This window comes from Monodelphis domestica, chromosome 1 (assembly GCF_027887165.1).
Source record: "Monodelphis domestica isolate mMonDom1 chromosome 1, mMonDom1.pri, whole genome shotgun sequence".
NCBI lineage: Eukaryota > Metazoa > Chordata > Mammalia > Didelphimorphia > Didelphidae > Monodelphis > Monodelphis domestica.
In genome coordinates, this window is record NC_077227.1 from 192,147,919 (window position 1) to 192,173,369 (window position 25,451).

A 25,451-nucleotide genomic window follows, 5' to 3' on the forward strand; every position below is an offset into this window, starting at 1 on the left:
GTAAATTTTTATCTGGTAGGAGTGGGGTGTGATGTGACCAAAGGGGGCAGGGTCCAGAACAATACCAAGGTATTCAGATCTGAAAAAACTTTCAGTAACCAGTGGTTACTTGGTTTAGTACCTTGGTAGAGTTGACATTTAAAATTCCAAAAGGGAGGGAGGGAAACAGGCATAGAGGTATCAGAGAAAACTTGTCCTACTTCTCAATTTGTCTTAAGTCTACCATGAGTGATTGCTTTTCATTTTCATGAGCCCTAGTTTCTACAGGTTGACCTGGTATGTGAGAAAAGAAGAACAGATCGTTAAAAAATCTTTTTCATGTGGCTGATGTGAACTGATGTAAGAGGAGATTTTGGGAAGCAACAGGATTACAAGGAGAGTGTCATAGAATGCTGTGAAGCATCCTGTTGCCTTCCCAAATCTCCTCTTACACTGGTTTGAAACTAGAGCTCAGGGGAAATAACTATATTTTGTGAATGCTACTGAAATGAAAAGAATTTTAGAAGACAAAATGAGTTACTAAAAACCCAAAGGTAACTGAAAATACAAACCAGAAAGATAATTATACAATAAAAGGTCCTGATTCTTACCTACCCATTTTCCTAGTGGCATTGCTTTCAGTTTTGTGTCCTCATGCTTGGTATTATCTAATATTAAAATAGAGTTTTTAATATTAAAAACCCATTGAGCTGGGTGGCTTAATGGATTGAGAGCCAGGCCTAGAGATGGGAGGTCCTGGGTTCAAGTATGGCCTCAGACACTTCCCATCTGTGTGATCCTGGGCAAGTCACTTAACCCCCATGGCTTAGCCCTTACCACTCTTCTGCCTTAGAACCAATACACAGTATTGATTCTAAGATGGAAGGTAAGGGTTTAAAAAAAAAGAGTTACTAAATTTCTGAAATAAAATCATGCCCATAGAAGCCATTATTATCTATGTGTGATTTGCTAGTACTGTAATGTACAATTGATTTAATTTAACACAGCTGAACTTTTTAATTTTGGGGCCTCCACATTCTTTCCAGTCCGTCTGATATTTCATTGTAGTAAATTAGGCAGCTTGTCCAAATAGCTTTTAGTATAGCTTCAGGGACCAATCTGTGTGTTTGTCTCTGTCTCTAAGAAACCTTTAAGTTGAAAGTTATCATAGAGCTTTTCTCAAAAAATGAATCCTTGCTATCCCCTCATCCTTCACAAATATGTTGTACAGTGTTTGGGATACAATACAATGCAATGCAATACAATGCAATACAATGCAATACAATACAATGCAATACAATACAATACAATACAATACAATACAATACAATACAATACAATACAATACAATACAATACAATACAATACAATACAATACAATACAATACAATACGGCTTACAATTCCTAAACTTGAACTAATTCCTAAACTTTGTATTTCCCAGTCACAGTTGATTTGATTTAAAAACATTTAAAAAATTCATTAACTAACTAATTAAGAATATTTTCCCATGATTCATATTCTTTTCTTCCACTCTCCCACCTATCCCCAAGCTGATGAGCAATTCTACTGCATTATACATGTATCATTGTTCAAAATCTATTTCCATATTATTAATATTTGCAGTAGAATGATCAATTAAAGTCATAATCCCCAATCATATATCCATTGAACCATGTGATCAATCATATGTTTTTCTTCTGTTTCTACTCCCAGTTCTTTCTCTGGATGTGGATAGAGTTCTTTCTCATAAGTCCCCCTGAATTGTCTTGGATCATTGCTACTAATAGAGAAGTCCATTACATTCAATTGTACCACAGTGTAATCGTCTCTGTGTACAAACTTCTCCTGGTTCTTCTCCTTTTGCCCTGCATCAGTTCCTGGAGGTCTTTCCAGTTCACATGGAATTCCTGCAGTTAATTATTCTTTTCAGCACAATAGTATTCCATCACCGTCAGATACACAGTTTGTTCAGCCATTCCCCAGTTGAGGAACACCCCCTCATTTTCCAGTTTTTGCCACTACAAAGAGCATGGCTATAAACATAAAATTTTATTTTAATAAAAACATTTAAATTTATTATTTATTTCTTAACATTCTTTTCTTCTTAAATTTTGACTTCCAAATTCTGTCTCTCTCTCACCTCTGCCTTATCCACTTAGAAGGCAAGCAATATGATATCAATTATACATTTAAAGTCATGCTTAAATATTTCCATATTAACCATATTTCAAAAAGGGCAAGAAAAATAGTTAGAAAATTATATTTAGTTGTACTAGGAGTTCATCAGTTCTCTGGGGTTGGATAGCAGTTTTTCATCATTAGTCCTTTGGAATTGTCTCAGATAATTGTATAGTAGCCAAATTTCTTACAGTTGGTTGTCATTACAATACTGCCATTACTCTACACAATGATTTTCCAGTTCTTGTTACTTTACTTCATATCAATCTATATATAATAAGTCTTAAGGGCAGTGAGATAGCTCAATGAATTAAGGAACAGACTCAGAAAAGAGAGGTTTTCTAGCTGTGTGATCAGCAAGTCACTTATTCCCCATTGTCTAGCCCTTACCACTCTTCTTCATTAGAACTAATATACAATATTGATTCTGAAATGGAAGATAAGGGTTTCCGAAGAGAAACAAATGGATATGGGTCTTAGCATATTTTTATGAATCTACTCCCTTGTCATTTCATTGCATAGTAATACTCCATCACAATCATATGCCACAACTTACTCAGCCATTCCCAAACTGTTAAGTATCTCTTGATTTCCAGTTCTTTGCCACCACAAAAAAGATCCAACCTAAATATTTTTGTACATATAAGTCCTTTTTTCCTTTTCCTTTGATTTCTCTGGGATATAGATGTAGAAGTGATATTGTGAAGTCAAAAGGATGCACAGTTCTCTAGCCTTTTGGACATAGTTCTGGAATGGTTGGACCAGTTCACTACTCCACCAGTAGTTCATTAATGGAGTTATCTTTCCTTCATCCTATTAAGCATTTATCATTTTTGATAATTGTAAGGTGGTATCTCAGAGTTGTTTTAATTTGTGTTTTGCTAACCAATAGTGATTTAGAGCATTTTTTATGTGACTATAGATAGCTTTGATTTCTTCTTCTAAAAACTGCCTGTTTATATCCTTTGACCATTTTTTGGGACCATGGACCAATGACTCTTATTTTTATAAATTTGATTCAGTTCTATAACCAGTGTGTATCTGAGAAATGAGGCCTTTATAGGAGGAACTTGCTGTAAAAATTTTGATATTGCCTCATTGCCTGTGGTACTTTTTTAGCAAAATGTAGTTTAATTATCTCTACTTAGGTCTCTCTGCTCACCTGGGATGAGAAAGCATTGGCCTAAACTCTTCAGGCTTTTTGGGTGCTGTTTTCAGATCTAATTCTGGTGATTGGCAATTTTCCAAGGTGGTGTGATCCTGGGAGAGGTATATTCACTATTCTCATCTTTGCCCCAAGCTTTATCCAGGAGGGCCTGCAGGAGGGTCTTCTGCATCTGTAATCACTAGCACTCCTCTTTGCTTGGGTAATGTGATCAGGGTCCCTGCTCCCTTGTGATGGCTAGAAGCACTCCTCTTCATCCTGGAATTGCAATCTAGAACTGTGTATGGGCAAGAGAGTTGCCCATCATTGCCAGCTATACTCACTGTCAGCAAAGGGTCCCTTGTAATGTTTCTTTTTTCTTTTCTTTGAAAAAAACAACAACCCCCTCTTAGAATCAGTACTAAATATTGGTTCCAAGGCAGAACAGTAAGGGCTAAGCAGTGGGGGTTGTCACTTGCCCAGGGTCACATAGCCAGGAAGTATCTGAGGTCAGATTTGAACCTAGGACTTCTCATCTCTGGGCCTGACTCTCTATTCACTGAACCACTTAGCTGCCCATGGTAGTTCTCTTTCTGATAGTTATTCCATCCCCCTTACGGACCCTGGGCTGAGAGCTGCTGTTGCCACTGCCTTTGTGTGTGGGTCCTGGTTATGCTTTCACCACAGACCACAGACTTCTGTTGACCTCTTAGGTTTTCTTAGGCCAGAAAAATATCTTGACTTTTGCCCCACCACTTCAAAATTTGCTTTGAGGTGCTATTTAAAGTTGTTTGGAGAAGGTTGGGAGGGTTGGCTGGGTGACTGCCCCTAATCCACCATCTTTGATCAGGGTGGACAGTGGGCAATGAGGGGTAGTAATAGGAATGGGACCCTTATACTCTGAAATCTTGCATTTCTTGCCAGTTAGCACTAGTTAAACCTAAACTGTAGCATTAGGCAAGAATAAATTGCAAGCATTTATCATTATTATTGGTTCAATATTTTACTATACTAGGCCATCATTGTGCCTAATCTGTTTTATTAATTACTCATATTGTTCTTTACCTTAGTTCTGAAATGTAAGACATAATTATCTGTAGTGGTCCTCCAATGTACGGCATCCCCTCCCTGTACTTTCAGATTCCAGAAGCATAGTAAGACCTCTTCCACATTGACAAATGATGACAAGTTGGATAATGAGGGAAACATGGGACATGCAAACTGGGGTCACTGGCATTCCAGAAGGATCCCTAAACCTGCACATGCTCCTTATTCCCTGTGGCACAAATGTCAAATCTAAAAACCACACCTCCACCTGAATTCAGCCATGTTCATTTTCTAGGTTTTCAGGAGAGGTGAAGATTTCTCTGGAATGGGAGGGAGATGATTAGCCCCAGACCCTAATAAATACCTATAACTGGAGCTGCTACTTCTCACATGAAGCTGCAACTGCACACTTGGAGAGCTGCTATTCCATCAGTACCAGAGAAGCTACTCTTCTAGCCCCATGACTTATCCATCAGCCCTAAGGCTATTTGATTAGCTTCCAGGCTAGGAGTTTGAGTCTCATTCTTGGGGTGAAACCCTGCTACAAACTTTGGTGTGTCTCTCCCCTAACATCTTGGTTCTGATGGTTGACTTCTTAATTCTTTCCTTCTTTTTGCTTTTCCAACCTAGTGCTGAATAACATGTTTAAAAAAACCAAACAAACTTGAAATCAATTTTACCGTGAGAACTTTTGGTGTTAGGGCCTTCAGTTTTACCTTGAAAATAATTTGGTGATAGGCCTTTGAAATAATTTGCAATAATCTGGGCTCTAGTGGGGATGGTACTATGTGCTTATTAAATGTTTGTTACCTATCAAGTAACTTGCAGGTGGTAGGCCACTTAATTTGCATTTATTCCAGCCCTTTCCTCAGGATCTTTTAGAAACTTCCCATTGTGCCAAACAAGTCTAAAGTTGCACTGACTGCTTCTATCTCTATCCTTGGACTGCCCTGCTTTGTGCACAGGCAAATTTTTCCATTGTCTCCTTTGCCTAATCACTTTGCTTTTAGTTTGGAATTTTGGGAAGAATTTGGTATTGATCTTATTCTGAGAACAAGTGGACTGAAATAATTTACTGCATTATCAGGTTTAACACTTGAGTTTTCACCAGTAGCATTGGGAGAAATGGATAAAGTTCCAAATTCTGGAATGGCAGTGTTATTATTTGTTAATAAAGAAAAGAAAGTTCTTAGGAATACAGTTTTTAGTTCATGTGGTGCTTTGGGAAGTTGGGCACCTGCTGTTGTGCTGTGATTGATGTGGAAATATGTTTTGGAGTTTTTGAGGCATCACACCTGATGGGATGTTTAATGAACAGGAAGATTGGTTTTACTATTTTTTGTTTACATTATCTCTGTGTTCAGTCAAGTGCTATTTTTTCAAATTAATGAGTTCTACAGCCCTATTTGCTAAAGTATCATTGGATGTTGGCAATGCTTTGTTTTAGGATAAATGCCAAACTAGATGTCATCTGTATCTAAAAAGGAAAAGAGTCTCTTTTTGTCCTTCATTCCACAATGATTCCACAAGCACCCCTCTGCAAAACTTAGTTTCGTGGTAGGGAGGAACTTTAGCATCTGGTAGATTAAACTGTGGATGCCTTCTGGATCAACTAATATAAATCAAACTTTTGGCAATATCTAGTGCAAAATTCAAACTGGGTAATGGACCAGGCAACTTGGGCTTAACTTTTCTCTATGTTGTCCAAGTGTATCTAGAGTAAAAGTTGAATGAAATGATTTCACAGCACTCCTTCTACAAAAGTGAAACTTGTTTCTTTCCTAATGCTCTTTCTATGATTCTTTCATTGAAAATTGTTACTGATCAGCAATTTGATTTTTCTTTCTGGAACACAAAGGAAGTTTTTATACCTATCCCAGATCTGTGACTCTTTTTCATTTTTTTCCCTCCTAAAAAGCAGAGTTGCTTTGTAGAAAAGATCTGACAGTGTGGCTATAAATTTAACCAGAGTTAGAATGTGTGTGTGAAGGCTATTATGAGAATCTTTTCTCACAGTGGTAGAATAGGAATCCTGGCTATGCCTAATAGATCTAATATTGATCATTACATATCTTGCTTTATGAAGTACTTAGATATAGATTCCTAAAATTTGTGTAAATGGAAACATTTTATTTTCACTGGCTATTTAATGGAATACCATACTGAATCATTTTTTTTTTTACAATACAAAAATTCCTTGAGTTGCTAACTCATACTTTTCGGGCTTATCAGTTTTGCAATGGATCTATAATATGATCTCATGGATATGGGTCATTCTGCCAGTGGTGCAGATCACAGTCTACCCATGCTTTTTTCATCTGAGATGTCTGGTTATAAATCTTCCACAAGAAGTCTAACCAGTATGCTAGGAGCTTTTTTCTAGGTTTCTTGACTTGAACACCAGTACAAAAGTAGTCTGTCTTTGTTACTTGCTCTTTCTTTATGACAGATCCACCTTTTTTTCCCATCACATATCTCTTTGATATCTTTTATGCTTTTCTCTGTAGTTACTTGGTAATATGCTGCAGCCGTTTTATATTCACTAAGCATTACTCATTTGTCCTTTGGCTGCATCACGAGTTTGATTTCTTGGAGGCTATGGCATTCAATCTGTACCCAGGAAGCATGTCTAGAAGAATATCAGTGTTAAAAAGGCACATTTTTAAAAACCTTTACCTTATGTCTCAGAATCAATACTAAGTAGTGGTTCCAAAGCAGGAGAGCAGGGAAGGTTAGGCAATTGGGGTTAAGTGTTTTGCCCAGGACTATACAAATAGGAAATGTCTGAGGCCAGATGTGAATTCAGGACCTCCCATCTCTAGGCTTGGTGTATTATAGAGGACTTAAGTTGCACTCTGAGGGGTTCAGACTTTCAGTATTAAGAGGGAAAAAGAGAGAACCTCCCTTCTCAAAGTTAGTCACTAAAGCTTTTTTTTTTTTAAATAAATGGGGTACTTTTAAATTCGGAGTGCCATCTGTATTATAAGGTAGGTTAATTTGTAACTAGAGGGGTTAAGACTTTAAGTATTGAGGGGGGGAGAGAGGAGAACCTCCCTTCTCAAAGTGGGGTATAGGGGAAACAACTGATATTTAGGGTTGGCTCAGCGAGAGGAGAGGGGGTTTGAAGATTTTCCCCCTTCTGCCTTCCCTCCTTAGCTAAAGCTGCTCTCCCCAATTTGCTCTTGTCCCTCTTGTCCTCCCTTCACTACTCGAGACCAAAGGGTCTCCCCTTGATCTGTTCACTCACACATAGCTTGGGGAACAGATAACTTTTAATGTCAACTCAATCACCTAATACAAAAGGAATATTGGGCAGGGAAGAATGGGAAAGGGAAGTGGGGAAAGGGGGTCCCTGTCTCTATCTAAACCCTTTCCCCTCCCTCCTTGGGTCTGGAGGGAATTCAGGCCTTGGCAGCCTGAGTCCCCTGAGAGAAAGTCAGGTTGACTCACCCCTAGGCAACAGGAGCTGAGGTAAAGTCTGCTCAGGTTTCTCTTCAGAAAGTCCCTTCAATTGGGAAGTGTTGGGGGGAAAGATTTCCAGTCACCAACAGGAAAAGTGGGTAACCCTCAGGAGAAAATCTTTTCCCACCTATTCTCTTTGGCTTCTCAAGGCTAAGAGCAACCAACTCCTCTACCAGCCAGAGTCTTCTCTTCCTCCAGATTCCAAACCCCTTGGAGCTCCTCCCCCATCGAGGTGATCAATTTCACCCACTCTTCAAGCCTGGCACTTTTTCTTTAGTGCCAGCCTCTGCCACACTGGTACTTTCTCTTCTGAGCAACCCAGCTGCCCCCTTTCTACTAGCATCTGGCTCATGGTGTTTCTTTCTAATATTTCCCTCTGCCATTTAGTGACTTAAAAATCTTATTGTTGATTATCCTAACACTCTTACATTCCGGTTTCTCAACCACTATAAATCTTGAGCTACCACCAGGCCACACTTTAAAAATCATTACCCTAAAAATAAACAAACACATAAATAAAAAATAAAAATCACTAACCTTTCAAATACCACTTTCAATATCTTGAACTTGAATTTTGCTTCTTTGATCAAAATCTCCCATCTTCCCACATCTCTAATTTTTGTTGGACTTATTCCTTCTCTTTTATAAAAATAGACCTCTTGTTTCTATCCTCTTTCAGGTCACTAGCCCTATTTTTATTCCTTTACACAAACCAACAGTAATTTTAATGACTTGTTTGTAGTGTTTATTTCATTTTTTGTGCTCATACATCTCTTTCCAGGATCTCAAACCCAGTGCTTGAAATTTGGACTTTGCTAGAGTCATATATTTGAATGAATTGAATTCCACATAGGTTGACTTTATGGAAATAGTTTCATTTAGAGAAAAAAAAGAGGTAAAGGGAACTTGTTGAGATACAGGTGTCTTTGGTTTGTTTAATTAGAATTATATTCTTCATTTTGTCTGCAGGTGACTCCTTCTCACAGTTTCGTTTTGCAGAGGAAAAAGAATGGGATACTGAAGCTTCATCTCCTAAACAAGTAGGTTGGAATTTTTTCTTCTTGCAATGTTAATATAATTAACTTAAAGATACATAATTCACATTATTTTAGTGATTTAAGGTATACAATGCACTTTCTTCACAATAACCGGTAGTACAAGTATTATATCAGTTGTATAGATGAGGAAACTGAAGCCGAGATTGATTGTTACTTGTCCCAGGACTCAGTTAATACACAGCAGAGCTAGGATTCAAACTCGGGTCTCCCAGTTACAACCTCAGTATTCTTTTCATTGTCTTGATGTCCAAGTAATGGAAAAGTACAAATTACTTCATTAATTCTAATACTTCTGGGAAAAGTGTACCTTTTAGATGTACTTGAATTATTGCATATTGTCACCCGGTCAAGATTCTGGTGGCTATTGTCTAATGACTTCCAGAACACACTCCTTCCTTCTTCAATGAATTCAGTGCCTGGATCTTAATCTCTCCCGCCCCCCCCAACCCCCCCCCCCCAACTTCCTGGTCTCATACCAGGAAACTGAAGCGTATGTACTGATACTCCCTCAAGCACGCCTACTCCCTCCTACTCTTCAGCTTGGTTCCTATGACCTAATTCTCCATCCTACCACAGCTACACAGAGATGATCATACTTTTGATCTTACTATTTTATAAGAATTTCACATAAATTCATGAACTCTTATCATAAGCTGTTATTCTCTCTTCTTGCTTTGCAAAGCCAAACTTGTTTTTTTTTGTCTCTGCCTCTTTATCTTATCAAAGATTTTCCCTGCCAAAACTCAGCCTTGAATTATTCCTACCATCTATTGCCTTTGCAAATCATGGACTGCTGAATGAAGCTAGAGAAAATCACAGACATGCTATGCCACAGATTTGTTACATAATCTCAGCTGGGCTTCATTGCAGAGAAGGAAGACCTTGAGCATCTCCCTAATCAAGTCATGATCCCACCTACCAGAGTGACCCCCTCAAACTTCCTATGGTTTTCCCTCCTTCACCTTCACTCATATTTCAATGAAAACTTGAGGTCACTGACTGAGAGCTCCCTCTTCTCCCTTTTTCCTCATCCCACATCACTCAGAAGCTTTCTGAAATGTCGTTCTAATTCTCTTACTAATCTCCAATCTCTTCCTGTCTATTGGCTGCTCTGCCTAAAGATACCAGGGATCTCTCTCTCTTTTCAAAATCTTTAACTTCTGTCTAAGAATCAATACTATGATTTGGTTCTCAGGCAAAAGAGTGGTAAAGAATAGGCAGTTGAGATTAAGCTACTGGGTCACACAGCCCAGTTCTTGATTGCCAAATCTAATGGCCTTTTCCCAGGCCTTTTTCTTTGATCACTTTCTCTTTGATACTGCTTTCTCTAGATTTTCTAGGTATTTTTCTCTCCCAGTTCTCCACTTGTCATTCTACTTCTTCTCAATCTTCTTTGCCAAAATCTGCAGCCAAATCATATGCTGTAACTGTGGGTATACTGCCTAATTCTCTGTCTTATAACCTCTTCTTTTTTTCTTCCATGTCATTTTTCTTGGGAACCTCATCAACTTCTATCGATACAATTATCATCTCTATGCAGATGATACTTAGATTTATTTCTCCAGTTCCAACTCTCTCTCTTGACCTCTGAAAGTCTTTCATATCCCACTGCCTATTGGACAACCTTCCCCTCTGCCCAACTTTTTTATTGCTGTTGAGGGTACAACTATTCTTCTAGTCATCCAGGTTTGCAGTCATCCTAAATTCTTCATTCTCTTTCACCTATATATTCAATAAGTTGTCAAGTCCTGCCACCACTCTGGTGCAGGTCTTTATCACTTCATGCTTGGATATTGCAATGGCTTTTTGGTTAGTCTCCCAGCCTTAGACTTCTCACTACTCCCATCTATCCTTCTCTCAGCTGTCAAAGTGGCCTTCCCAAAGTATAAGTGTAACCCCATCCTGCTCTGCTTCCCTCCTACCCCCACATTCCCCATTTAGTAAAACCACATTGATTCCTAATTATGTCCAGGACCAAATTTTAAAAAAATACTCCTTTTCAGTTTTAAAATCCATATTTGGGTTTTAAAACTCTTCATAACGTGGCCACTTCTTACCTTTCTAGTTTTCTTATAGATTCCTTTCTTCCTCATACTTTGCCATCGAGTGATACTGGCTACCTTACTCTTCCTGTCCCATGCCATTCTATCTCTAGACTGGGCATTTTCATTGACTGGAATTCCTTCCTCATCACTGTATTTTTTTACTTTCCTGGCTTGCTTGAAGTCTCGCATAACACTCTTCAATTTTAGCACCTATCTTGAGATTGCCTCCAATTTTTTTCTCTGTATATATTTTGTTTATATTGCATCTTTTCTCATTTAATGGTGAACTTCTTGAGAACTGGAGGGTTTTTTTTTTTGTTTCTTGCCTTTCTTTGTACTCTCTAGCACTTAGTACAGTTCTTGGCACATAATAGACACCTAAATATTTGTTAACTTGAACAAGACTTCAAACTGAAATTTCAGAAAAGGAAGAAAATTCCCAGTGAGTAAGAGATAGCATTTTATATAGCTCTTTAAGATTTGCAAAGTGCTTTACATATATCATTTGATCTTCATAGCAATCTTTGAAGTAAGTGTTATCTCACAAATGATTAAGTAGAAGTTCTAAGAGCTTAATAACTTCTCCAAAGTTGTACAGCTGGCAAATGTCTGGGGTGGGATTTTAATTTAGGTCTTCCAGGATTTCAAGTATAGTATTCCATTTACTATATTATCTAGCTGCCTTCTTTCAGCAATAAGAAAAAGATACTGTGGAAGGTAAAGGAAAATAAAGGAGAATTATAATTGGTGATTTTACCCAGTAATTCTGATTTTAAAAAATAACAAAAAACATGGTTGGGAATTATACTTTTGATATATCAACGTAGAGTAGAAGTAATGAAATCAAATTTTGATTTTAATACTAGGAGGTAAATCATAATTCACTAAGTTTAGTATGTGCCAAGCACTGAGATAAGGACTGAAAATTCAAAGAGAAAACATGGAGTCCTTGCTCTTGAGGATCTTGTATTCTAATAAAGTGTTGTTGGTTTCGCTGAGACTTGGTAGTCTAAGACACATGAATATATTGTCAAAGAAGTATGTAACCTTATTCAAAAGGAACAGATCTCACAGAAGGTTGGGAAGGTAGCATTGCATCAAGAAAGAATATGTAGTTATGGAAATTTGTGAATCAGAGAATAGAAGCATGTGGAAAGAATTGAGATAAAGGAGTGATAATATAGAAATATGCTCTGTGGATCAAAGATTCCTCTTTTTATTCTGTTACTCTCTCCCCACCCACTATATTATTGGTGAGACAAAAACAAATTTCTTTTAATAAATATGCTTAATAAAGGAAACCAAATTGCCTCATTGGAAGTATCATATATATGTGGGGGAGGTTTGGGGGTAGGTGTCTCATTCTGCATGCTAAATCAGGTGAATAGTACATTTCTCTATTCTCTGGGATTATGGATGGTCATCAATCTTCCAGATTTCAAAGTTACTTTTCTTTTAAAGTTTTGTTATTGTATAAATTTATCTCCTACTTCTGCTCATTTCATTTTTCATCATTTTATAAGTATCTTTATAATTGTTTTTATAATATTGATGTTTTAGTTATAGGTCATTCTTCTGGTCCTACCTTACTCTTCATCAGTTCACATAAGTCTTTCCATATCTCTTAGAAATCATCCATTTACTTCAAAGATCTAGCAAGTATAAAATCACTGCCTCCCAATACTTGTGAGGAAACCATTCCTGATACTACCTTTTCTCCTGGAAGAGAGTGAACTCAAACTTTAAAAAGTTCCATCATGTTCATGTCCAAGTAAAACACTGGTGATGAATAGGCTTATGCTTCAACTACTATTGGCCTAGGTCCTGAATGTCATTCTCATCCTCCTTGGTTCAAAAACTGACTTGCAAAGCTCACCATGGACTTGATTCTTTGGCTTTTGAAACTCACAATGTCATAGACTCCAATATTCTTAAACCTAACTGAAAGATCAAATGCTGAGGTAAAGAATTGAGGTGTGGCATGTTTCAATGGACCATGTGTTCATCTTAGATGGAAAAAGCTTGAAGCCTTTTCCCATTGCAGCTCCTATTCACTGTGTAGTTAGTAGACTGGCACGTTACAGAATGTCTGTATATGCTTTAAAATCCACATAGGATTTATATCAGTTGAGCACTCTATACATTCTAACTAGAACTTGCCAGTCCTCCATTACTCTGATTCTGTCCTCTTAGCTTTATGCCAGCTCAGGATGAGAGGGGACTAAGTCTTCCATTATGAGAGCTAAAGAAACATTTGTTGAGTTATATGGAGTATAGGTTCTGTATTCTGAAGGAATTTAGAGTAATTGGAAGGAGCCATAAAGGATAAACAAATATTTAAGGGCTATAAATTTTGGGGGGAACGATGGAGAGAAAACATGGGCGAAGTAGAAATGAAAGTTTAGCAACTAGTTCCATTAGGATTTCTCAAATAGGGGATTCTTGACAATTAGTGAGTGATATGGCAGTATCATAAAAGATCTTTAAGGCTATTAAGTGCCAAAGGACCACAAATAGATAGTGATTGCTGTGATTTCATAGGAAGGAGAATTCTTGGAAGATAATTCCCTGGAAAAAGATTTGAGCTGGGCCAGATGAAAGGGTAGTAGAGAAAGTGTTCCAACTAGGGGAAACTGGATTAGAAACAAGCCTGATAGAATAGGTTTATTCATCACACATTTGTTTTCATTGTAATTTTGGTTTTGACCATTTTAATGTTTGTGGATGACTTTTTTATGGAAGGATAGGTTATACAAAGAATCTTTCTCAGTCCTAACTATAGTTATGTCTGCTCTCCAAACTCAGCAAGCAGAAATATATGAAACACTTGTTCAACAAGGTAGAGGCTGCTGCCTGTCCCCAACCAGACCTTAGTGCATATTTATAACAACTGCAACTGCCTCTATGACCCACATGAATTGGTAGCATGCATACTAAAAAGTAGTCTAGATTAGAGGGAATATCCAGATTGGCTTGCTGAAGTCCCCATCTAGATTGTGATCGAATGAGCTGGTGATGTTAGGAGGTTCCTGTATAGGTAGAGCCTTTTGACAAGACTTTATTTCTAGTGAAACTGACCTCTTTTTAATATTTTTTCCCATTAACTTTAATAAAAGTTCTTTTTGCTGGCATTTTGTGGTATTTATTGTCTTGGTCCTCTCATATTTTGGACCTAGATCCTCCATAAATGACTGTCTTGTATCCTTGGTTATGGTAGAAAAAAAAGAAGAATCCAAAAAAATACATATCAGTCATGAGTGATTATATAATTGCTTCCTATTACCTGCTTTCCTTTTTTTTCAGAAGGTTTTTATTAACCCCAATGTTCATTCTGCCATTTTGTGCTACAGATCTCAGCCTTTTATGTGGACTGTGAGGCACTGGTCCGAGCCCTTCAAGAACTGCCTCTGTCATTCCGACTGAATGTGGCTGCTGAATTAGTTCAGGTAAAATTCTTTCAAACAATTTAGGTTTGGGGAAGGAACAGGAAAAAGGAGGCCTAATCTTCCTAGTTCCCCTACTGAGAGCAGATGTCTTGTGATAGGTGTTTTAAATCCACTCTTGCTATCTCTGATGCTAATGGCCTATCAACAAGTTATTGCATTGCGTCATCACCTGTATTATCCAGGAACTAAGGAGATAAGTTCTTATGATACTTCCTGTACTACTCTTCTCTTCCTTATCATTTGTAGATGTGCAAGGAATACCATCTTTTTGCAATTTACACTGGAGTTTTGGGAATTGGGAAAGAAAGATCACAGGATTAGGAAGAGGAGAGTTATAGACTATCAGAAGTCATTTTAGTTCAAAGAAAAACCATTACCAGCTGGGAAGCAGAAACCAGAGCTGATACTAATTGAGGGAAGAGGGAAAAAAGGATGAAAAGAGAGGAAGGAGTTTGTTTTAACAGATCTGGTTTCATTTGCAAGGGACCAAATCCACTGAAGTACAACTAGATGGCAGAGCTGTCCCTTGACATAAAGGAAGTTTTTTGTATTCCCTGAAAAATGGGCAGTTATAATGGGGAAGGTATTAGGATAAATGTATAGCTATGAGCACAGAACTTTAGAAATTTGGTAAAAAAAAAAAAGCTCTCAAAAGAAATCTCATGACTTTGAAGGGACACTTGAGTAGTGATCACTGTGATTAGCATAATATCAGTGTGGGAACAATCACTATATATATAGGAGGAATCAAAACAAGGAGGATAGAGGTTGTTGATGGCTTTTCTTTGGAACACTGGTCAGTTCATCTTTGTATTGTTCATTGTGTACCCTGTATTCATTTTTCCAATGGCTTATTAAGGATGACATTCATAGGTTTTTTTAATGACATGAGGATTTATGTATACTACTGAGCAAGTGCAAAAATAATAGATACATTGTACTAGCAAAGGTAGAGTATGGTTCTCTTATGGAAATCTTAGAATATTTGCCCTAGAGTTTAAACAAGCTGTAGTTCTTTCCCTTTTCCCTTTCCCTTATATCCTATTTATAAAATTCCACTCACCCTGATTCAAAAGTTGAGGTGGGAGGAATATTTTATGAATATATGCAGATGGGTGTGGAAAGCCTTAAATGATTTAGGATTTTTTGTTTGTTTTACTGCAAACCTGGTATATGAGCCAGCAATATGAAGTGGCTGCTAAAAAACCCAATGCTATCTTAAGCTACATTAATTAAAGTGTAATAGCCAAGAAAAAGGGAAAGAATTAAATCTTGAGGAGTTTTGTATCCAGTTCTGGTCACCAACTGAAGAATATACTAGAGTTCCTTAGAAAAGGGTGAGTAGAAATGATTAACTGTTTCCTTACATGGCATAATTTCCAGATACTGATTGTATGGGAATTACTTGACTTGAAAAAGCAAAGATTTAGAAGGAACATGTTAGTTGGCTTCAAGTATCTGAAGGACTTTTGTGGTGGTTGAGTTAGACTTATTCCTGTGGCTTCATAGTACAGAACTAGGACCAGTTACAGGAATACAGAATCTAGCTCAAATTAAGGAAGACTTTTTTTTTTTTTAATAACAACTGGATCTGTCCAAGTGCAGTGGCTATTTTCTAAAATAGTAAACACTTCCAGTGATGGAAACTCAGGAATGGCTAACTCTTCACTAGTTGGATATGTTACAGGAAAAACTCTCATATAGGTACTTTGAGACCTCATGATTCATAAATATGATCCTGTGGGCATTAAATGAATCCTAAAGCATTTTTACATATAGATTTGCATTTGATTTCCAAAACCAGTCTTGACATTTAAGTAGTCTTAGCCAATTTAAAAAAGTGCTAGACTGTATAGAAGAGTAGATGATAGGTATTCACAGAAGTAGGGAAAATGTGACCTCCCTTCAGTGTTTTTTTTCTACTGTATTATTTGACTTGGAGAATAAGAAAGCAGGGACTCGTCTTGTTCTGTTCCCAATTACACAAGTACAGGTAGGTTTCAGTGAGTATCATGAATTTTCTCAGCTAACTCAATCCTGTGCTTGGTTCTTAAGGCTACAGCTCCTCTAGAACTTCCTCAGATGAAACCAAAGAAAATGGAAGAGAGCAAGGGCCTGGGTATGCAGATGAGATGGCCTGTGGGGCCAGGCTCTGATGTAATTTCTGATGCTGCCAACTGTCCAGTGCCCACAGGGAAAGATGGGCCTCGGCCACGTTCTTCAGAAGCTTTTCAAAAAATCACTCCACCGCTGCAGCAAACTGTTGACCACCTAGATGAAGAACTTGATCTTTTGCTAAATTTAGATGCTCCAATAAAAGAGGAACATAATGCTCTAATAGCTCAGACACATCAAGATCCCAAAGCCAAGAAAGATGGAAGGAAGATCCAAGAGGAGACTGGTATGCTTTTGTATTTGCTGTTTCCTTCCCTTATTCTCTACTGATTACTTTATTTCTATTTATTAATAGGCAGGTCTGCCCTTATTCCATATTCTATACCCATTCCTAATGGCATTTAATATTGGTCCAGGGTTTTGTTTTGTTTTTTGACATCTCTCTTTGTGTATACATCTCTGCTTCTTCTAAGCACATCCCTCTCATAGAGACAGTCAAAAGACTTGATTATGATCTTCAACTTAAGGCTTTAAATTAAACTCTTCTGTACTTTAAAGTGTAGTAGGATACAGACAACCTCAAACCTGCTATCCCTTTTGTACCCAGCTTCTATCAGTATCAGGATTTTAAAGTATGTACTTGAATAGACCCACCAGCCACATTTCTTCATTAGAACATTCTTCCAGTACCTTCTGGAAACTGTTGACCCCCCCACCCCATGGGCTTTTTTTGTAATTGTACTTTCTATTCTGTATATGTAGCAGGTAAGAAAATAATTTTTTGTTTCTGTTGCAATGGAATTAAATGGGACAGACTTCTGGGGCAGTTTCTTCTTTTTCCCATTGTATTTCAGATGCCTAATTAACTTGCAGGATTATTATAAAAGAAAGGGATGATCTTTTAGCTATTCAGTAATATGAAGAATTTGTGAACCTGTTTCAGAATTACAGAACTTTAGCTTACTTAGTCATTATTTATTTAGATGTTCTTGCATCTTTCTGAGGAGGGCAGGAATGGTCTGCATGAGGAAGGAATCACATTTCTCTCATTTGGTATAAAAGGCACTAAAGAAGGCCAACTTGTATAATGGAACAACCTCTAGGGAAGCTTTACCAAACCCTAGATAGAGATTGGTTTAATGTTATATTGTTTTTGTTTTTCCCCAGTTCCTGAAAAACTCTCTGTGACTAAAGAAAAGAAATTGGAATCTGAGCAACCAGCGTGTACTTCCAAAAATGTTACTGAAGAAGAGCTTGAAGATTGGCTAGACAGCATGATTTCCTAAAAAAAAAAATGCCTGAAGAGGTAGATAGAGCTGGCATGTTACTTTATGGGTGGATTAAAGGGAGACATGAATGAGGCGGTCCTTCAGGAAAAGCTATTTATAGCAGACCCCAAATTAGCATTTCAGCATGGTGGTGGTAGCAGTGTGCTTCCCTCTATATTTCAGATAACTGCTGGCATAATAAATTACAGAGGCTCATTCCAATCATTTTTTCTGACAGAATTCTAATAAACCACTTCCTTAAGCAAGTGTAATGCCACCCCCAGTCCATGGACTTCCTGTCTACTGTTAGTAAAATCCAGTTCCACCTAGCCTTCAGTGTTTGTTTACAGAAAATTAGGTTCTACCAAGTAACAGGATGTGACAAGAACAAGGTATGATTGATGCCTATATGCATTTGGGAAAAATAAATTATAAATGCTGGTAAACTATTTTCCCCCTCATCTTTGGTGTTGTTTTCTTTCTCATCTCATTTCTCTTACCTTAACCATAGGAGGATAATGTGGTAAATTAGACGAGGCTATACTGGGCTTTGGTTTGTAATGTTTTATTGCAGGGGGCACTTCGTTTTTATTTCAGGAGAAACGCTTAAATGTAGCAAATTCACTACTTACAAAGAACCATGAAGCATTATTCAATTTTGGCATAAGATTTAGATTTCCTGTTTCTGATACAGTACATTTCTTCTAATAACAGCTACTGTCTAGCTGCTATTGAAAGAATCATACAGAATGGATAACCTTCAAGTGCAGTTTCATACATTAAAATAGAAGAGCAGCACAACTAATTAAACTTTCTATCTAAAACACTAACATAAAAAACTTGCATAGCTATGTCTACAGAAGTTTTAAGGCACTTAATCGATATTTCAGTGTCGATAAAGTGTTGAGTTTTCTCTATTTCTTTAACTGCTTAAAGCTTTTCAAGCTGTATCTGGATACATTCACTAGCAAGTACCATGGGAAAAATTGACTTTAGTTAAAACATTTTTAAAGTTCAGGCCATGAGTTACAATGGAGACATTGTCACTTGACATTCAAGCTCTTTTAAAGTTTCAGATATTGTGCATCTGGGACAAAAAAAACTTCTTTAGCCCTTTTGAATGTTTCCAAATTCATAAAGAATGATGTGATTCAAAACCTTGCCAGTAGCCTCTCTGTTTACAATTGTAAAGTTAATTAAGTTTTTGACACAGCTTCTTCTCTCCTTAATCATATAGATGATCTAAGTTCCACAGCATTGATCTGTTAGGCACAAAAAGCCTACTCAATTTCAGGAGTCACAGATTTCGGACAGATTCTTAGAAAAAAAGTGTTTTTCAAACATGACTGTCGCTGAAGTACTATGCACGGATGTGGTATAGAATTCCTTTTGTAGAGAGTTGACTGATTACGTAGTACCTCCTTTTATTATGGTGTCATCCAAGCTGATCTTCATATTGTTTACGAAAACAGTCACCGGCTGGAAAGAAATCCCAACATCTTTCTTGGTACATCTTCCAGACATAAGATTCCTGAAATAATTTGAACAAAGAATACTCGTTTTACATTCTTATTCCACACAGATACACTCCCTTTCCCTCATTTTTCTATCAGCTTTGTTTTCTCATTTCACTGTGAATTAGATTTAGACCTAGAATTTTGCTGGAACTTGACATCATAATGGGTAATGGAGTCCCTTCTTTCTGTCACTCAGTCCTTAGCAGTTTGTTTTCATGGCACAAAGGGAAGAGCTAAGCTACACACTGGTTCCCCTGACAATCTATCCCTATTATGTGTCCACCTTGATGACTCCCATAACTTTAATTCTTCTCAGAAATACCTCTACCTTAAATATATAATGATAGGTAAGAAAAGAGCAAAAAATATTCAGGACTATGAAGCAGGTTTCACTTTTTATGCCTATGCTAATCATTAAGAATCATTCTTGTTTCTTTTATGGTCTATAGTTTCTCAGATCTCCTACAAAGGTAGAAGGGTTAAATGGTATGTGAGGACACTCTGGGCTGATGGAAAGGTATAACATTGAAACCTGGCAAGCAACCACTTTATCTTGTGCTGAGGTTTTGGTCCTTGTTTATATATATTGCTAGCTTTCCGTGGCTGTAGTTGTTGAATTTTTTCCTTCACTGCTCTTCTCATGATTCTTTTATACCTTCCTTCACACTTAGTCACAAATGATTTTGTCAAACAGAATTCTTTTGCTAGATATATTTTTGTCATACACATGCACCTACAACGTTTCCCCCTCATGCTCCTGTTTTTCATGTTTTCCTTTTCTTAACTTAGACCCATCTGTAAGGTTATTTGTGATGTGATGTGAGTTCGTTATTTCTAGCAAAGCCCAGCAATGTTTTACTCAACTCCTGGCTATCTTTGGGCCCATGCAACTTCACTTTTTAGTTCTGGAACCATAATCAAAATAAATACTGACATTACTGCTTAGAAAGGGTGTGCCAATATGCTCCACTATAGCTTTACTCATCAAATAGGTATATTTTCCCCCTTAATTTAAAATTTTAATGTCTTTAAAAAAATTAAATTGTAATTTATTTTTTTCCAATTGCAGGTAAAAAGTTTTCAACATTTTCCAAATATTAAGTCTCAAATTCTTTCCCTTTTACTACTACCCACCCCTTCCTGTTGAGATGGTAAAAAATCTCAAATAGATTTGACATATTTTAAAAAATGTAAAACATTTTTCATATTAATCTTTTTGTGGAAGAAAACTCAAATAAAAAACTTAAGAAAGTGAAAAAGGTTTGCCTTGGTCTAGATTCAGTTTCTCTCAGTTCTTTTTCTCTGGAATGGCAATCTTTTGGGATAGTTTTAGATCATAGTATTGCTGAGAATAGCTGTATTCATAAATGCTCATTATACAGCATCCTTGTCACTGTGTACAACAGTATTCTCCTAGTTCTGCTTATTTCACTTGGCTTCACTTTGTGTAAGTCTTATCTATGTTTTTCTGAACTCCTCTGGCTTGTTATATCTTAAACCACAATTGCATTCTATTACAATCATATACTATAACTTACTCGGCTGTTTCCCAATTGATAGGTATCCCCTCACTTTCCAAACCTTTGCCCCCTAAATAATTTTGTACATATGGGTCCCTCTCCCATTTTTTCCTCTCTTTGGGATGCAAACCTAGTAATAGTATTGCTAGGTCAAAGAATATGTACTTTTTTTTATAACTCTTTGAGCATAGGTCCAAATTGCTCTCCTGAATGATTTAATCAGTTCAACAACTTCCCCAACAATACATTTGTGTTCCAGATTTCCTGTATCTGCTTCAAGTTTTGTAATTTTCTTTTTCTGTCATAATATGATAAGATGTGGGAAGTTATTTTAATTTGCATTTCTCCAATTAATAGTGATTTAGAGCAATTTTTTTTGCATGACTATAGAGTTTTAATTACTTTGAGAACTTGCCTGTCCATATCCTTTGACCATTGATCAATTTGGGAATGACTTGTATTCTTTTTTTTTTTTAAACCCTTACCTTCCGTCTTGGAGTCAATACTGTGTATTGGCTCCAAGGCAGAAGAGTGGTAAGGGCTAGGCAATGGGGGTCAAGTGACATGCCCAGGGTCACACAACTGGGAAGTGTCTGAGGTCAGATTTGAACCTAGGACCTCCCGTCTCTAGGCCTAGCTCTCAACACACTGAGCTACCCAGCTTCCCCCCATGACTTGTATTCTTATGTATTCAACTAATTTCTCCATGTATTTGAGAAATGAAGCCTTTATTTGAAGCACCTGTAAAATTTTTTTTTGCACTATTATGATTACTGTGTATTACTCTCCATCTTATTTACCCTGTTTAGTTTCTGACCACCACCTCCCCCAATTTTCCTTCTTTTCTATCAACCTCACTTCCCTTCTCTTACTCCAGTTGATTGTGTATGTTCTTCCCACATTGAGCCAATTCTATAACATACTCTTTTCCTCAATTCCCTCATTCCTTCCAATGTAAAAAACTCTTTCATGTTTCTTTTGTGTGCAATAATTTACCCCTTTTAATTTTCCCCTTCCTTCTTCTCCCAATGCACTCTTCTTTCCCCTGCCTTAATTTTGTTCTTTTTATATCTTCCCATCATATTCAACTAATACCCTTGGCCCCTGTCTTTTGTATGTATTCCTTCTAACTGCCCTAATAATGATAAAATTCTTAGGCATTACAAGAATCATTTCCTCATATAGGGATGTTCACAGTTTAACCTCATTGAATCTATTTTGATTTATTTTTCCTGTTTACGTTTTTATGCTTCTCTTGAGTCTTATATTTGAGAATTAAGTTTTACATTCAGCTCTTGTCTTTTCATCAGACTTGTCTGAAAGTCCTCTATTCAACTGAATACCCATTTTTCCCCCTAAAGAATTATGCAGTTTTTCTGAGTAAGTAATTCTTAGGTGAAGTCCTAGCTCCTTTGCCCTCTGGAATATCATATTTTAGTTCTTCTGATCCTTTAACGTAGACATTGCTCAATCTTGTTATCCTGGCAGTGACTCCATGATATTTGAATTGTTTCTTTTTTGGCTGCTTGCAATATTTGCTGCTTGACCTCTGAGTTCTACAATTTGGCTATAATATTCCTGAATATTATAATTTGGGGGGGTCCCTCTCTGGAGGTGATTGATGGATTCTTTCCATTTCTATTTTGCTCTCTGATTCTAGAATTTCAGGACAGTTTTCCTTGACAATTTCTTGAAAGATAATGGGCTTTCAGGTAGTCCAATAATTCTTAAGTAAACTCCCCTGGATTTATTTTCCAGGATAGTTGTTGTTTCCCATTATATATTTCACATTTTCTTTTTTTTCTTTTGACTCTATAGTTTCTTGATTTCTCATGGACTCATTAGCTTCCCCTTGCCCAATTCTAATTTTTAAAGAATGATTTTCTTTAGTAAGCTTTTGTAGCTCCTTTTCCATTTGGTCAATTCTACTTTGTAAAGAGTTTGTTTCTTCAGTGAATTTTTGTACCTCTTTTTCCATATAGCCAGTTCTTTCAAGAGGTTCTTTTCATCAGTGCAGTTTTTGGTTTATCTTTTTCCATTTGATCAATTCTGCTTTTTAAGGAGTTCTTCACTTTATTGGGGTTTTGTGCCTTTTCAACAATTGGCCTATTCTGGTTTTGGAAGGTATTATTTCTTCAGTATTTTGGGGGCCACTTTTACCAAGGTGTTGAATCTTTTTTCATGATTTTCCTAGACCACTCTCCTTACTTTTCCCATTTTGTCTTCTATCTCTCATTTGATTTTTAAAATTCTTTTTGAGCTCTTCCATTAGCAATTCTGGGCTTGAAAGCAATCCATATTTTTCTTGGCAGCTTTGGATGCAGCAGTGTTAATTACTTTGTTGTCTTCTGAGTTTGCATATTGGTCTTCCCTATCACCAAAATAACTATATGTTTTCTTTTAATTGTTAGGTCATTTCCCAGCCTTTTTCTTTTCTTTTAACTTAAAAAACTGTCAAAATTCAGCTCTGTAATTATGGTAGAGGGAGAACTATTACAAACTAACATGTTTTCTGTATAGATAAACTATCTCTTGGAAGCTATCTTTTTTTCAGTTCTTAGAAGGTAATGTAAAGAGAGGTATGTTTAATGTTCTTCCAGCCTGTGCTCTGTTCTGTATAAGTAATGCCCAAGCACTCTTTCCTCCTTAGAACTGTGACCAGGGATCCCTGATCCCCAGTGGCCACAATTGCTAGTGTCTGCTAGTGCTCTGATTGAACCTGAGATTGAGCCCCCGGATTGTGACCTGATTATGCATATGGGCAATGTGACAAACGTCTTGTATCCAGAGCCAGCAAAGGGACCTTTATAATCTTCTTCTGAGCTCTTGTCAAACTCCCAGTACCATCTGTTGCTTAGAGTTCTGGAAGCCTTTGCTACTGTTTCGGCTGGGCCCAAGGCCTGCTACCTTGGTTGAGCCTTGGTGTACAACTGGCTGGTCTAAGTTGTTTTGGACTGAAAAAGTACTTCACCATATCTTTTTGAGAGTTATACAGCTTCAGAATTTGTTCTGAGGTATTATATTTTTGGGGAGGGAATTTGGCAGAGATCAAATGAATGTCTACCTTCCCTACCAACCCTCCAAATTTTTAATGTCTTTCCAAATTCTGTCCCATTCCCTTTCCCACACATTGAGAAGCGAAGAAAAACAAAACCTATTACAAATATGTACAGTCATAACAAAACAAAATTTCACATTAGGCATAGCCAAAGAAAAAGAAAGAAAAAATTATGATTCTATTAGTTCTCTACCTGGAAGTGGATATAATGTGATTCATCATAAGCCCCTTGGAATTGTGGTAGTTCATTGTGTTGTGATCAGAGTTGCAAATATTTAATTATCCTTACATTATTAACTGTTATTTTATAAATTGTTCCAGATTGCCTCCCCCATTAGGATTTAATCTTTTCAATAGTACTGTATTCACTTTTTTTGTATCCTAAAGCTTAGCACTTGAATTTTCTTATTCAATACTTAACTCTCTTTTGCTATCTCTCATACAGTTTGCTATGGTTCTTTATCATGTAATTCACTTCCTGATGGTTTCCTTCCCCCCACTCCCAGTTTTCCTTTCTTAGACCCATCTGTAGCTCTATTACTGCTCCATAAGGCTAAAAGCATGGAGGGAGCAGATGTAGCTAATGAATACTGAAATGAATCTTATATTCCTTGCTAAAAGAAAGCATGGAGGCAGGATGGGTAACTAGGATAGTGGAGATTAGGAAATTCAATATGAGTGACACTTCTTATTTTGAGTTTTACAGACCCACTGAAATATAGTGACTTAAACATGAAAATTAACAGAAATACATATTCATAAAGAGTTTATTATTCAAAAGAGGAACTTAACCAGAAGATGAATGACCAATCTTCATTTGGGCTTTCAGGGAGTTGGATAGCCTTTTCCCATTACCAGGGAAGGTGTGTGTGTGTGTGTGTGTGTGTGTGTGTGTGTGTGTGTGTGTGTGGTGTGTGTACTCACATAACTTTGATTAGCCTATGCAGACTATGTGATTGATATTAAAAACATAATTTCTCTCACCTGACCTGTGTGTTCTGTTTCATCTTTATTAATCAGATACATCAGAAAGAACCTGGAATAAGGACAAGAGAAGTAAAAAAAATGTCAGTAGAAATTTATATCGTTAAGAAATGAGTTAGCTTGAAACATTGAGAAAGAGAGGTGTCAGCAGTGTATGTGTTTCAGTATTAACCCAAAGTCTTCTTTACCTTCTCTTCCTCCCTTTTACAACTTAGAGTAATGAAGCGATAGAGGACACAAGGTTTAAAGACTAAGAATTTATTTTCAAATAAAAAAATTATCAAGTCTCAAAATCAAGTATTCAACTTTATTTTAAGGAAATTTGTTCTCCATTTTCTCAAAAGTTAGAGACAGTAAGTGGAGTGAGAGATGGAAGCTCAAAATAAGGTAGAGAAGGAGATGCCTCATGACTATATTAGCTAAACCATCAGGACACTATGCAGATATTTTTTTCACACCTTATTAAAAAGGAGGATTGGGTCATCCTGAGATTTCAGATCTGACAGTACCAAAGACAAAAAGGGTCTTAATGCTTGCTCCATATATAGGATATTGTCATAGTATGCCTCATTCCCCTATATCCTGGTATGCAGCTACAGTTAAAACAGTATAAGTTTCCGAGGTACCT

General features: G+C 37.0%; 2 protein-coding genes across 4 annotated transcripts in view; one reads left to right on the forward strand and one right to left on the reverse strand.

The window, feature by feature from the left end:
* Positions 1-18,193, forward strand: part of AVEN (apoptosis and caspase activation inhibitor) — a 191,397-nt gene extending 173,204 nt beyond the window's left edge. The window contains exons 3-6 of the mRNA XM_007479992.3: positions 8,782-8,852; positions 14,266-14,361; positions 16,417-16,762; positions 17,644-18,193. Of these exons, the coding sequence (XP_007480054.2) occupies positions 8,782-8,852; positions 14,266-14,361; positions 16,417-16,762; positions 17,644-17,762 (632 nt within the window). The 3' untranslated portion in view covers positions 17,763-18,193. The remainder of the gene's footprint in view (positions 1-8,781; positions 8,853-14,265; positions 14,362-16,416; positions 16,763-17,643) is intronic.
* Positions 18,194-18,293: 100 nt separating this feature from the next.
* Positions 18,294-25,451, reverse strand: part of RYR3 (ryanodine receptor 3) — a 793,997-nt gene continuing 786,839 nt past the window's right edge. For all 3 annotated transcript variants that reach the window (XM_056810219.1, XM_056810218.1, XM_056810220.1), the window contains 2 exons: positions 24,824-24,875; positions 18,294-19,275 (listed from right to left, as the gene is read on the reverse strand). In XM_056810219.1, coding sequence (XP_056666197.1) covers positions 19,180-19,275; positions 24,824-24,875 — 148 coding nt within the window. In that variant the 3' untranslated portion in view covers positions 18,294-19,179. The remainder of the gene's footprint in view (positions 19,276-24,823; positions 24,876-25,451) is intronic.